The sequence below is a fragment of the Molossus molossus genome, unplaced genomic scaffold, assembly GCF_014108415.1.
Source record: "Molossus molossus isolate mMolMol1 unplaced genomic scaffold, mMolMol1.p scaffold_m16_p_2, whole genome shotgun sequence".
NCBI lineage: Eukaryota > Metazoa > Chordata > Mammalia > Chiroptera > Molossidae > Molossus > Molossus molossus.
The window spans coordinates 118,940,704-118,956,809 of NW_023425355.1; the positions used below are offsets into that span (position 1 = coordinate 118,940,704).

The 16,106-nt window shown below is 34.4% G+C and overlaps 1 protein-coding gene across 1 annotated transcript in view; it reads right to left on the reverse strand.

Annotated features, from left to right (window-relative positions):
• Positions 1–16,106, reverse strand: part of CFAP47 (cilia and flagella associated protein 47) — a 442,571-nt gene that overhangs the window by 361,896 nt on the left and 64,569 nt on the right. The window contains exons 17-21 of the mRNA XM_036270144.1: positions 13,870–13,992; positions 12,134–12,265; positions 9,839–9,916; positions 6,690–6,834; positions 2,163–2,257 (exon numbers count right to left, since the gene is read on the reverse strand). Coding sequence (XP_036126037.1) covers positions 2,163–2,257; positions 6,690–6,834; positions 9,839–9,916; positions 12,134–12,265; positions 13,870–13,992 — 573 coding nt within the window. The remainder of the gene's footprint in view (positions 1–2,162; positions 2,258–6,689; positions 6,835–9,838; positions 9,917–12,133; positions 12,266–13,869; positions 13,993–16,106) is intronic.

Below are 16,106 nucleotides of genomic sequence, written 5' to 3' on the forward strand. Positions count from 1 at the left end.
CAAAAAGCAATTCATAACATTTTAATTGGTACACATAATTAAAAATGTAGGTAAAAATTTGTTCATAAGTATTATTTCACTACAATTATAGTTGTAGAAATACAGGTGTACAGGTAGAGAAAGGGGGAAAAGATACAACAAAATATAACCAAAGGTCATTGTAAAGTATTATAATTTATTTGTTTATATTTTCTTTCTGCTTTTTTAAACTTCCCAATTAATTTTAGCTATTAACTTCAACAATCAAGAAGAGAATACTATTGATATGCAAGATTACAATATAAATTTATGCTGACAAAGCTTGCAGTTAGTAGGATGTATGAGAATTGAGTAGGCTTTGAAAGATTCTAGAATATGTAAAAATTAAAAAGATAAACATTCTCTAGATCTCTTCAAATAACTGAATTATGCTTTCTGTCTAAATTAGAAAGACAAATTAGAGACTGTATTATTCAACAAATAATTGTAATACCTTGACAGTATTTCATTCACTTTAAAATCCTTGCTGAAAGATTGAAAGAAAATCTAAATAATATTTGTATTCTGATATTGATTAGCCTAAATTAGACCAAAGGAAAATAGTCATAAGATGATTTTCAAAAAAAGCAAAGATGTTCTTTCTCTTCTTGAAAAACTTGCAAATCAGTATCAATCTAAATATCACTGTTTATTAATGTAAATTAATAATTACTTTATACCAAACCCATAGCAATTGACTATGGTATAGTATACATCTTAGTACACTTAGATACAGCAATTTTAATTTTCTTTCATGTCAGAAAGGTAGCTTTTGCTACCTCATCCACTACACTTATCTAAAACTAGAAAAGACATAACAGAGTACTCTACAGACAACATCATTCCACGTGAAACAAAGCCCACAAAACAAATCCCAACTAATGTACTGTACTTAAAAAGGTAAAATTAATCCTTAGCACTTTCTTAAATCTAAATATGTCCTCAAATTTTCTTTACTTTTTTTTTTTCATGTAAGCTAAGTAATAGCTATCATTGTTCCTAAAATAAGATTTCAACCTCAGGAAACTATGTAGCTTAGTACCATTATTTTTAAAAAATGGATTATTAAGGATAGCACTTAGTATTCAATACTCCTTATTGTTATTAATTATTTTCACTTAGTGCATTCCATTCTACACCTATTGGGTACAAGGCATCATGCTAGTTATGTTGGAATACAAAAAAAAAAATGTTTTAACACAGTCTTATATTCTAACTGCCATATAGAAGTGTGATTCTTGTTTGGGAAGATGTAGCAACATGCTTTAACATATCAAGGGTAGAGAGAAGCTCTTTCCTTGGCACTTCTGTTGTAGAACCTTTGAAGTAAAAATATATCAGAGATTTCCCCTGAAATTTTGCCAGTGGTACCCTTTACCCCTGGGCACATTCCAGGAAAGGTGTTTTCTTTGATTTTGTTTGTTTGATTACTATTGATGTGGTGGGTTTTATTTATTATTTTTTTATAATATGTTTTTCTTTATTGCTTTTAGAGAGACAGAGAGAAACGTCGATGAGAGAGAACATTGATTGGCAGCCGCCTCCTGCATGCACTGGGGTTTGGGCCCACAACCTGGGCATGTGCCCTGACCAGGATTGAACCAGTGACCTCTTGGTACATGGGTCAACACTCAACCACTGACCCACACCGGCTGGGCAATGTGGTGGTTTTTAAATCACTAACCATCAAGGAACACTACAAAAGGAACCAGTATCATAGCAACCCCTCCTAAGTCTTCACAGCACAACTATAGTAATTTTATGTAGTGACACCAAGAGAATTAAGCATAGCCCACTTAAATATAAGTACAAAGGACACTCTGGCTCAAATGTAAGTCATTTTTGGGATTAGCCTCAACTTTCCTCTCCATACATGTCATATCTTGAATTTCCTAGACAGCATAACTAGGACAACTCTACAGGTTCCTTGTGCGTGCCTTGTACACTGCTTGAAACACTCCGAGCATGAGCCAGACGCTTCTAGCAATAACTCTGCTGAATTAAAGGGTATACCCAGGCATGTTCACAAATGAAAAAAGACCCACTACAAAAAGAGCATATGTGATCGTTGATAGCTTCTTGATTACAATGACCTGTAACTCCACCACTCTCCAGTAATATCAGTAATAGAAAGTTGAACTTACTTCTTTGGGAGAAAATGTTATGCCACATTCCATAGACGTCTTTTTCTCTAACTCCAAAAAATATACATCAGGGGAAGCAGGGTCTGTGTGTTTCTCTATAAGAAAGGAAAAAGTACATGTAAAAGAAGCCAGATACATATCTGTAACACCATTGTTAAATGTAGAATTGAAACAGAGAAACTTCATCAATGTATTCATAACAATCAAACAGCAGTTGCTAAAATATCTGTACAGGACTGCATAAAGTTGCTGGGTTAAAGAACCACTCTAAATACCAAAATTCTAATCAGCAAAACTGATATCCAAACATGGAGCAAACATACATTCAATCAGCAAAACAGAGAGTAAACCCATTTTTTAAAAATCTCCAAAGTTCAAGAAGCATATCACAGTCCTATTCAGATGACTGAGGAAAGGAATAAAGGTCATAACTAGCATAATGCCTTGTACCCAATAGGTGTAGAATGGAATGAACTAAGTGAAAATATAACTGACTGAATGTTAGATCAGAGAAAGGTGGGAGACACCCTTTCCAGTGAAGATGGAGCAGGGAAGACAAAGACCTCCTCTGATGCCTTAAAGAATCCACACAAAAAAAGAAACACAATTTTATACAAGAACACTTTTTTGGCAAAATTAAATCACTCCCAATACAAAAGCACTGGGTGAAGACATAGAAACAACTGCCCAATAGTAATGCAAGCCACTTAAATTAACTTCTAAAACAACTTATTGAAAGATCAAATGTCAGAGTAGAGCCTCTATCCTCATTTAAACAATTTTAAAAATTCTTTTCTCTCCCTAAAATTTTCAGATTATGCCAAGGAATGATAATAATTTCAGTTCTCTCTGTCTGGAAATGAGCTTCAATAACTCATTCCACCCTCCTTCATCCTATTCAATTTCACTTACCTTGATGTATAATGTAAAAACCATTGAACAAAACAGAAAAACCCCATTGAGCTTATATTAATATAAACACTGTCGGTGATATGAAGATGCACATATTACATAGCAAAGAATATCCACCTAGAATGGATGTATGTCTAGAATATAGAAGATATAACAAAAATGAATAAATAAATCAATATTCATAAATATATTTTGGAGTATATATAAACATATAGCTTGTGAAATGCAATAATCCAAGATAGCTTCAATAAATATTTCTTGAGTACATATAATGTCCACAGCACTATACTGGACAACTCTTTTAGAAAACAAAAACTGTAAATGCAGTCCTTAATCCCATGGAGCTCACAGTACTAGGGGAGACAAACAGGTATACAGCCCATTTTGGATACAAGGCAGAAATTGGTTAGGGTTATAATACAACTCACACCATGTCCTAAGGGAGAAAAAATTTAAAAAGTAATTTTGAATAACTGGATGGGGGAGGGGAATGGGACTAATGATCCATAGGACTCAGGAGGTTGCAGCTAATTTATAAAAGAAGGTGGGATGTCAGGCAGCAGGGACAGAAGAGGAGGAACCATCCTAGAAGGGAAACCCAGTGCCATTGGGAGGAAACATAAAACAGAATCTTGAGGCGGGTACAGAAAGCCAATGGAACCTGTGATAGGAGCAGTGGCTTGAAAGACAAAGTGGAGTCATACCCAAATGAATGTCAACCTTTTCTCTCCTGTAAGTCACTCTATCAAATAATCCCGAAGCCATCATGTGAGAAACCAAGTCTAATTTGCCAACGAGAGGCATTTATGTGTCCAAATATTTATAATAATGAGATACATTTTCAGAGCATTTTAAGTACAAACTTTACTGTGAAGTGTTAATTATTAAGATCAGCTTACATCCTTCCTAGACTGTGTTAGCAGCAGACTGCTGAGAAACACTGGTAATAGGGCACCAGCAAAGCTTTTTAAGCAGAGGCGCAATAAGATCTCTGCTTTAAGGAGAACACTCCCTGGAACAAGTATGAGGAAAAGGCTTGGAGGCCGATAAAGCATTTGAAAAGATGAGGCAGTGGCCTAGAGGGAGGCTTGAGTTAGGGCTAAGGCAGAACAAGGTGCATGAAAATATATGGGCCAGTTGGTGAGAGTGAAGTGTTAAAACTATGAAAGTTTCAACATCCAGATTTTTTGGAAAAATGAATAAAGATTTCATATTTATTTCCAACTGCCTACTGTTCTCATTCCTGGGCTATTCCACGGTCTCCTCAAACACAGCATGCTCACCTAAATCTGTTCCTCCTGTGCTGCATCAACTATGAATTGTACCTCTAGTGACCCACCTCTTAGTATCAAAAACTGGAAGAGATTTGAGACTTCCTCCTCTTCTTAATACCCATGTCCACTTGGTAACCAAGTCAGAGCCTTTCTCAATCCTCAATACCATCCAGCCAGTGTGGCTCAGTGGACTGAGTGTTGTTCCATAGACTGAGAGGTCCCAGTTCAATTCCCAGCCAGGGCACATGCCTGGGTTATGGGCTCAATCCCCAGTAGGGGGTGTGCAGGAGGCAGGCAATGAATGTTTCTCACATCAATGTTTCTATCTCTTTCTCCCTTCCTCTCTCTCTAAAAAATCAATAAAGCCTGGCCGGTGTGAAGCCTGGCCGGTGTGGCTCAGTGGTTGAGCGTTAGTCACCCCATGCACCAAGAGGTCACTGGTTCGATTCCCCGTCAGGGCACATGCCGAGGTAGTGGGCCAAATCCCCAGTGGGGGACATGCAGGAGGCGGCTAATTGATGTTCTCTCTCATCAATGTTTCTATCCGTCTCTCCCTCTCCCTTCCTCTCTCTCTAAAATCAATGAAGAAAAAAATGTTTTTAATCAATAAAAATATATTTAAAAAAAAAAACAAATCCTCAGTACCTTTGTACTCTTATCCTTCCCATTCCTATCATTATGACCTGAGTTTAGGCTCTCCTCACACGTCACCTGTACAATAACAGCACCTAACTGATCTCCCTGTCTCTAGTCTTGCCCTTCCCACACCCACCTTTTTCCCCAGCCCATTCTCAACTTTGCTCCAAAAGGAAAATTAGTAAAGTGTGAGCCTAATCACAGCATTGCCTGGATATAAACCCTTTAGTGGTGCTGCCTAACATCTAGGCCAACAGTCCAGAAAAGACCATTAGCAACCTGGGTCTCACTTACACCTCAGACCTGCCCCTCTATGCTCTAGATAGCCTGAACTACTTCCACACCGACTCATTTCTAGGCTTTCACTTGCATTCTTTCATTTATCCTCCAAGACTCAAATTACACATCAAATTCTCCAAAGTATCTTTCCTTATTGCTGATTTTTGGCTAGTTTCCCTAGTATAGACTCAAAGTATAGTGTCTAGCCTATACTTGGTATTCAACAAAACTTTAATTATAAAAGTAGGTGTCAGGCCAGATTTGGCCCACAGGCCTTAATTTACCAACCCTTGGAGTAAGCAAAATAAATGCACTTATAAAAGTGCATATTTTTTAAAACTTAATTTAACATAAAAATCTTATCTGAAATCCATAAGCAATTAAAACTAGAAATTAATGGTTTTATCCATAATATACATAACTTACTACAGTCAACCCATTTTCTAGAACATTTCCCATCTCAAACAATTCAGTTCTGGACAAAGTTGCCCTCTGAAAACATCCATTCTTGACCTGACAACCCTTTCATGCTGATGTATCAGCATGACAAAAAGTGTTTCTCAGGCAACAAACAAAGGAGAGAATGGACCAGTATGAGCCAGTTTACTGCTAAACCTCACCTTGTTAACATCTCAGGAAATTGTGCTGTGAATATTTTTGTGTTTTTTGTTTTGATTTTTTTTTTTTTGCTTTTGTTGCAGGCGAAATGGAAGATTAGCACAATTTTAAAACATAAAGAGGTCATCAAGAGAGCTAATGTTGCTAAGGCTATGAAAAAACAATGATCACAGGCAAGAGGTAGAAAAACTGTTGCTAAACTGGATAAATGAAAACAGTTAGCCAGTGACAGCATTTCAAAGGAAATAAGATATGAAAAAAATAAAGATGCTGCATGCTGACCTCCTGAAAGACCAGGATCAGTGCTGAAAGTGATTCATTTAAGGCTGGTATGGAGTGGTTCTATAAATTTAAGAAAAGTGGTTCTTTATAGATTAAATAGTACATTAGACATGTACTGTCTATAAGCAAGGTTAAAACGGAATCAGTTGGGGGTCTCGAACAAATTAATTTAATTTATATTATTTCTAATGGGGAAAAAAAATGATTCAGTTTTCTAACAAATCGCTTCTCGAACAGCCTTCTAGAACAAATTAAGTTCAAGAACCGAGTTCCACTGTATATTAAATCAATTAATAAGCACAGTTAGATGTCATGAATTACCAAAGTGTTATGATATTAATATTGATGTATTTCTAGAAGTAAAACCATGATGAATTATAGAGTATAAGAAAAACATGCATTAAATCATTATAAGCAGTTAAGAATAATTGCCCTTGACTTACAATACTTTTTTAACATTATACCTTTGAACAACTTAAAACTGTTTTACCTTTACAATAATATCATTGTAGTATAAAATATATACCTGATTTGTCTTTAAAATCCATTGCAAAATATTTACAGCCTTCTAGATTAAATTCCACTCTGACACGTGCTCCACCTTTGTTTTTTACTAAAAATGGAATAATCTCAGTACCACCAATAAAAGTGCCACTGAAGATAAATCTGTCCTAAAATTTAAAAAAAGAATAATTATAAAGTAGTGTAATCATTTATGAGAATAATGTTAACTAGAAATTATACTGTAAGACAGTAGATATCAAAAGTCCTCACCATAAGAAAAATAATAACTATGTTTGGTGACACATGTTAACTAGACTTACTGTGGTGATCATTTTGCAATATATACAAATCATTATATATCAAATCATTATGCTGTACACCTAAAACTAACAATGCTATATGTCAATTCCACCTCCATAAAAATAATACACTGTTATGTTCACCAAAGACTTTAACTAGAGCACTCTATAAAAATCAGTCACATTTTCCTTCCTCCCCCCACCTCCTATATGTAATGTTACCAAATTCCATTAATTTTTTCTTCTTCCTCACTTCTTATCCTTTTTGTAACTGTACGAAGTTAGTAACTTATCACTTTTCATTTCATTTCTAGATTCTGACTTTCTCCAATTCTCCCCTACAAAACTCACAATTAAATTCACTGAAAATCTGACTACACAGCTTCATGTCTTAAAATTTAATGATTCTCCTCCATCTATAGGAGAATGTCCAAGTTCATTAGCAGGGCTCACAAAGTTCATCATGACCTTCTCATGCCTCCTGCTCCAGCCTCACCCTATCACCTCATATTCAGTAAGCTATATGACTTGTCATTTCCAACCAATACCTGATGTTTCACCCTTCTGTATCTTTATCAAGATGTCCCTCTGTCAGGAAGGCCTTTAATTAACTTATAATTGCCTGAAAAAAATATTATGCATCCTTCAAACCCCAGTTTGATAAACCAAAGTTAATGACACTGTTCAGGACTACTTACATTACATTATCACAAAGTCCGTTTATTTGTTTACATATCTGTTTCTCCTAGTGAACCTCGAGTATAATTCATATGGCATCCCTAGAAATGGACACTTAGCTTAAATATATAAGGAATGTTTATTGAATGTATCTTAACTTGAGCTTATATGTGAGGATGTGCCTACACTACAAAACTCTTTAGAACTCATCCTTCTGGTGGAGTTAGTTTGTATACCCTACAGTTCCTTACTAAAAGAATTACATATAACATTCAAAGAGAAAGAGGCAACAGTATCCTAATGTTAAGAAAAATACTTCATTAAGGCCAATTGGCTACTAATCTGTTTCACTTAAAATATCAACCAGTTGTACAGGTAAAATTTATAAAATCCAAAATGGTAATGGAATTTTGATACTTTGTATACGCAAAAAAAATCATTCCTCTTATCCCATCCTGGCCTTCTCCATTTGCTCATTTGAATAAAATTTCCTAACTGTTACTAAGATACACAGTCAATGCCACACACATATTAAATGTATTGCTGACAGTACCTGATGATACTAAATATTGTTTTTAAAGGCAGCTAGGCAGTTGTATTTAAAATCCAACATAATTATGGAATATTAATAAATATTCATCAATGTAAAGTCCTATTAATTACTTAGTTGCACCATTAATATAAAAAGTATCATAAATGTCTTTGCAATGAGGAAATAAAGTAGTAAAAGTGTCAATACTTGCCTAATGTTGTTCAAGAAGGGATACCATAGTAATGGAAAAAGTACTCTGATCCTACAGAGTTTAATCTCCAGGAGTTATCATAGTCTTGGACAAGCTAGCTTAATGTCTGTCAATCTATGTGGACATATAATGCCTCCAACACTGAATAAAATAAGGTTTAGAAAATTATAACTTAAAGCCAGACCCCAGAATTGTGGTGATGCCATTCAAGTGCAGACTAGTGGTGAGGCGACCAGCAGCCCCATCAATTTAGTTAAGCACCAAAATGGTGCTAGGTGCTGGGATACTATTGAAAGAGAAAAAAAAAAAGTACAGATAACCTGAAAATAATATGACAATTGCTATAATGAAGATGTTCCCAGAGTTGAAGATGCTCATAACATCTTATAACTATCACAATACAGGGACATAAGGGTCTGCTTTGAAAGATCAAATTTATCCTTTGAAGGATCAATTTCTCTGGGTAGATGAGACTAGATCTAATTCCTGAAATGCTGCCCCCCCCCCCAAAAAAAGGCATGTGAGTGTCCACCCCATCAATTATAGAACAAAATTTTATCAGGGTACAAAGCAAAAAAAAAAAAATAAGTAAAATTATAATTCAGAAGATGCAAATCAAAACCAAAATGAAATATCATTTTATATTCCATACATTGGCAAACATTAACTTTTACAGTACGATGTATAACACAATGGAAGGTGGATCAATGGAAACTCAAGAAGAAAATATGGAAATTATTTTGTGAAGTGAAACATGCATATACTCAATGTCTCAATAACTCCATTCTGAAAGAAACTCTTGCATATGTACCTCAGAAGATATGTATATGGATGTTCATAGGTATAGTCTTCATAATAACCACAACAACAAACACACACACACACACACACACACACACAGAAACACCTAATTGATGAACAACGGATTGAGACTACAAATTATAGTATGTCTACACAGTGGACTATTAAACAGCAGTGATAATCAATAAAATACAGCTACATACAACTTAGATAAACTTTGGAAACACAATATTTAATTTAAAGCAGCACACCAAAGACTGTACATCTTTGTTATAAAGCTCAAAAATGAACCAAATAAACTAAACAATGAATGGTTATGGAATTCATACACACGTGGTAACCCAATTAGAAAAAGTAAAGGGATAATAATCACAAAATTAAAGAAAGAAGTTATCTCTTAAGAGGAGTAGGATCACGATGAAGTCTACAGATGATTGAATGGTACTGGTTGTGCTCTGAGACTTAAGTTCAGTGAATTCTTTAAACCTTTATTGAATATTCTGTTTCATAACTCTATTTACATTACATATATTAATTTCTGGGTCAAATTACTACATAATAAAAATTTAAACATAAATGGACTAGGCACATAGAGCAAATAAAAATCACCACAATTATAAACTGAATACACAAATAAGTAACACACTCACTGGTTTGATTTCGACATTAGCAACTTCAGCAGTTCCACCAATTCTAAGGTCTATGCTACTTGCTTGGTGAATAGCAACCTAATAATTAGGAGAAATAAAAAAACTGTAGAAACCACATTACAATATATACTGCTGAAGTGTTACCTGGCATTTATGTAATATTTTATAATTTAAATAATCATAACATATTATAAATGCTACAAGATGTATTCTGGCAGTTGTCATCACATTTCTTATTATGCAGAATTGATATTTCTAAGAGGAGTGTTCAACTCTTAAAAACCCACAAATGGGACCAGCTGAAAGCTTATGAATTTGACTGCAGAATTCTACCCACTGGAATTGACATTATTGCCTGAAACACTCTGTGGCATTTTTGCATTTACCTAATTTCAATGGATTATTAAAATTAAAACAAACAGGAAACTGACTGCAAACATATTTCTTTCCATAAGAAGATACTAATATCCACAATAACTATAATGGGAACAACTAAAAAATGCTGAGTATATGCACCGAGTATGCAGCTAAATACATTACCTCCTTTTTAATCCTCAGTATTCTGTGAGGTTAGCCTGACTTCCAAGTAAGGAAAGCTAAGGCTTAGAGAGGCCAAGTATTTTGTGTATATATTTTCTTGAGGCCACAAAACTTGAAAGCAGCATCAGTGAAACTTGAACCAAGGACTATCTGAATACTCAACTGTTTCCAGGAAAATTAAGTTAGTGAATAAGAATTTAGTTGGATAATTCCGTTTGATTTTGCATCCCCCTAGCATCTACAACAGAGACTATGCTAAATAAATGAACAAATTTGATTGTGTTACACTGTTAAACAGGTAAGCTTTGCAAAATAAGCCAGTGAGAAAAGGATAAATATCACATGATCTCACTTATATGTGGAATCTAATGAACAAAATAAACTGATGAACAAAATAGGACCAGAGGAACAGACTGACGCATCTCAGAGGGGAGGAAGGCAGGCAGAAGAGATTAACCAAAGAACATATATGCATATATACATAACCTATCTACACAGACGTAGTGTGGGGAAGACCTTGGGTGGGATGGGGATTGGGTGGAGAGGGGTGAAAAGGGGGAAAATGGGGGACACCTGAAATACTCCTAACAATAAGAAATTAAATGAAAAAGGTAAGCTTTGTAAAAACAGCATACTCCTCTAAGATACAATACAAATTAATCTTTTAGTAAAATGTGTACTTTAGTGGCTACATTCTTCTATTTTTTCAGAATACTACAGAAAAAAAATCTGCCCAAATCTCAGTCCATATACCACAATATATAATTTATAAAACATTTTTCAATATATATCTCCCTACAGAAGATATAGTTCTTAGGTTATTTATTTGGGAACCATGCAAATTGGTGTTTATTATATTAAGCTACATATTATTTAAAATTGTCATGGGAAATTGAAAGATAAAATGGAGGATATATCTAAAGCCATTCATTTTGATCTGATGACAATGACTACATATTATTTTCCAATGTGAATAAATGAACACAGCTGATCATGAAATTGAATCAAGAGTATTCTATTCCGTGAGTTTATAATATATAAAAGTTATTACAGACTAGTCTTACATGTTTTATTTATTGTTTAATGAACACAGAGGTCCCTAAAATCAAGGGATTATCTTTTCATTTATATAATTTCCAGAATATAAAATAGTAAAACACTTGTTGTGTGCTATAAAATATAGATGTTAACATCATATATAATTTGCCTATAATTCATATAGTCATTACAGCTATTTAGAATTAGCATTCCACAATTGATTATTTTACCTAAGGTATCTAATTAATGCCATGAAAAAAAACATTTTTTGCTCTGTGACTAGTGAGGGCTTGTCACAGGTTGGAGATGCCAGATACAATTCCAATTTCATGTGAAAATGCCTCATATTGCTGAAAGGTATTCATTTCATTACCAACTTTTATCAAAAAATATTTTCTATAAATCCTCTTGCTAAATTCTACTAAACATTTTTATAATAGATAATATATGTATGGTTGTTTTTCTTCTGGATTGCTAAAATCTGCACTTCATTAGAGCTAACTCAATTGCTAAAGAAAAATAGAAATGTAAAAAAATACTCTTCAATGTTATAACATTAAAACCCATTTTCATTAGAAGAAATCACTAAAACAAGCTTTTATAAAACAAATGTGTTTACAAGATTTTATAGCATTATACCTACCACTACAAATATCATAACCAAACAAATCCACATAGACATTTATACGGTGTGGGGTCACATATGTACGAACATACCTTTGCTATTGTATCAAATTTTTCTGCCAACGTAGGTGTATAGGCGATAGTGAGAATACTTAGCCCTCCATATGGAATTACTCCTTCTGATGGAATAATATTAATGATAGACAAAAGACTCTTAGTGCAAACCTGCAATTGAGAATTTGCAGAAATGCTACATTATGCTTTGTTTTTAATTTTTAAAGTATAGCTGGTATATAATCTTATATTTGTTATATTAGTTTCATGTGTACAATTTAGCAAGTCAGTATTTTTATACCTTACAGTGTGATCACGCCATTAATTCTAGTAATGATTTGTCATGTGCAGACTTATCACAATATTATTGACTACATTCCCCTTCCCCTTTCCACCTACTCCCTCCCTTCTGGTAACCATGACTTTGGTCTCTGTTTCTATGAGACTGTCGATTTTCAAACACCAGATGCATATAAAGTTTGAACTTCAACAAGGATTTGCACCTCTAGCCAAGCAAAGAGAATATTCAGTAGTGGCATCTTCCAATTCAAATAGGTAAATGAATTTTATTGTCTGAAGTGTTTTCAAGACTACAAAGTTTACGATGAAATAGATCTCTTTGAGAAGATGCCAAAGTTTTGGGTACTACATGGATATTTGCCTCTTTCCTGATCATAAAAAGTGTAAGCAAAGTTAGTGGGGAGGAAAGATGATAAAATAACCTCCTCTTCTTTATCATTTCCTCGACAGCCTGATATCTAAGGTATTGTGCTGACATTCAAAAAAGGAACTTATGTTGTGGTTTTTCAAAGACCCAATTTAGCCCTGTCTACCATCCTTGAAACCAAAATAGTTTAAAGGGAAATTAAGATATTTGGAAGGATGCGGGAACAAAGAGACTTCAGATCTAATTCTGAAGCAACAGAGTAGAAAAGGGTATCCTCATTTGCTTATTCGGGCATAAGAAGACATGCAAATATAAAGCTTGAATAAAGGAGCTCAAATTCTAACTTCTATTGGGAGATCTTAATAGATTTTTCAGTAAAAAACAATAAAACTAAAAAACAACTCTATCACCACTTTAAGCAGACCTCCACCCTGCAATTTAAATCAGAAAAAACTATAAATACAGTATCTTTAGAATGGTCCTAGTTGCTACCATAAGAGCCCTGATGACAGAGGAGAAAAGGAAAAGCATGTAATTAAATATGGAATGTAACATCAACAAAGTATATTTTTAAATAGTGTTTTCTTTAAATCACTAATATATTTTTTCAATATAACAAAATAACAGAAAGAAAAAAGGGGATTAGAGGAGACGAAAGGGAGAGACTAAGAAAGAAAGGGAGAGAGAAATGAATTTTATGAGAAATTAAAAAGACAAAGTAGCCCAGCCGGTGTGGCTCAGTTGTTGAACATGGACCCATGCACCAAGAGGTTGCTGGTTCAATTCCCTGTCAGGGCACATGCCCAGGTTGTGGGTCCAATCCCCAGTTGGGGGCATGCAGGAGGTGGCCGATCAATGTTCTCTCTCATCAATGTTTCCATCTCTCTCTACCTCTCCCTTCTTTTCTCTAACAACAATAAAGAAAATAAAAAAAAAGACAAAGTAGATGAAATGTACTCAGATAAGTCTCATGTGAAATATCTAAATACTAGCATTAATAAATTTAGTAAAATCAGACTAAAATATTAATACATAGTGTTCATAGCAAAATACTAATTCAAATTATAATGTGATCTGATCTAAGTAAGATTCCAAGATTTTACATCACCTTGAAATAAGCATGGTTTTGTCCTACATTGTGAAGAACGACTCTCTTCCAAGTTGTTAAACCTTGAGGGCTATTAGTGAAGATTATCCTTGGCTGCAAAAATAAGACCTTGGTACTACCACGCTAATAATAAGAGGAGGAAAGGGAAAATGCAATTGAATAATAGTAAACACCTTTTTTATCCCCACCAGATACTTCAAATTTTTTTCAGCTTCATGGAAATTTCTAAAACACGAGGTCTTATCAAATTTTATGGTGCACTTAAGAGAAAGGAAAATAGAATGTAACACTTAAATTGTACTCTTAAACTGAGGAAGATGGGGAGTAAAATAACTACAGAGGAAGTAAATACAGGACTGAGAATCATGTGGATTAATCACTGGACATATAAGAGATCATCTCAACTATGTACAGTGTTACCACGTGCTATGCAAAAGGAAAGAGTTCAGAGTCACCTTAGTATAGGAAATAATGTGCCAAGTGAGAGTATCCAGGCATGGTTCTACTAGACGCCTTCTCACAGCACTTAATATGCTGATAATGTACACTTTGCTTATCTGAGAATGGGAAGGGTGTTTACTGTGATTCACAGAATTACTTAGGGGCAGGACTTACCTTATCCCACACAAATAATTTCACAGAACTAGTGCATCAGAATACACTTTTTGGAAATGTTGATATTATCCACCTCTCCCATTTTACAGGAAAGCAAATCATAGCCAAAGGCAACTAGAACCCAAGTTTTCCAATTCCTCACTCAGTTCTCTTTACACCAGGCCCTATTAGCTTTATCTATGATATATAATGTTGTATTGTCTGAGGAGGTTTTAGTACATTCTTATAGTTATTTGAAGAACATGGAATGGATAATTGGAATAGTAATTTTCAAACAAAGCTAACAGAAGAGGAAATGATCAAGTCCTTCATAAATTAATGACATACTTGAACATTTTATTTAATCACTTCATGTTGCTCCATCTTTACTTTCTTAAGAGCAACACTTCATAGTCCACTTAACTTTAAGGGCTTCAAAAGTTTACAAAAAAAGAATCAAATTTATCATTCTGATATAGTAAAGTTTAATTCTTAACCAATCCTACTGCAGGGAAAGCAGAAAGCAAATTTTATCAGAGGCTAATAGTGAAGGTTGTGGAGGCAGATAGATATGAATATAAATTCCAACTAGGGAGCTTACTGCGTGTGTAAACTTTCATTTGTTTACTAGCCACTCAAAATCCTCCATTTCCTCCCCCATCAACTGAGTTATTAGTACATACTTACAAAGTTGTTATGAGGAGTAAATTAAATAAAACATAAACAGCATTCAGTGTGATACCTGATACTACAATTACTCAATAAATAATACCTATTATTAATTCCAGGTCTACATTACCAAATTGCTCATCTTTTATCTGCCAGAAAAAGATACACCTAGGATGAGTATGTGGGCAAAATCTATATCAGTAAACTTGTCAAACACAAAAGAGTGAAAGCAGTAGGACCCAGCTTATTTCAAGCCCAGAGCAGTGGAAACACCCTACTAACTTCTGACTGCCATTTGCCATCATTAAAATAGATGACTCCCTTATCTCTTAAGGATATAAGCTCCTTAACAGCTGAAACATGTAAAAGCATGATTATGGCATAGAGATAGAGATGGGATTTAGTAACACAGTATTTGGTATGTGTTAAATTACTAAGAATACTGGAAGGGAAATGTGGTACACAGGATTTCTAGTGATTAAGAGGCATAAAGTTAAGCCCTGACCAGTTTGGCTCAGTAGTTAGAGCATCGTCCCATGGACCAAAGAGTCGATGGTTTGATTCCGGTCATGGGCACACGCCTTGGTTGCAGTTCATTCCCTGGCCCTGGTTGAGGTCGTGCAGGAGGCAACCAATTGATGTGTCTCTCTCACATCAGTGTTTCTTAAAAAAGGCATGAAGTTAAGGTCTTCTGGGCTTTACCACAGAAAGAAAGTTAAAATTATATATTGCAGCTATCACTTTACTCACATTTTCATTCCAAAATGTATATTCTATAAAAATAAGAACTTTCCATATCTCCTTGCTATGTAAATTACATGATCCATTTTATACTAATTATTAATTACTACTAGAGCACTAAAAATGCAATACAGTAGGGCTAAAATATAATTTTCTCTATTTTTCTTTGGCATCTATTAATGAAATCATTTCATTTCAAGTGGCTCCCATGGTATATATTTATAGAGGTTCTA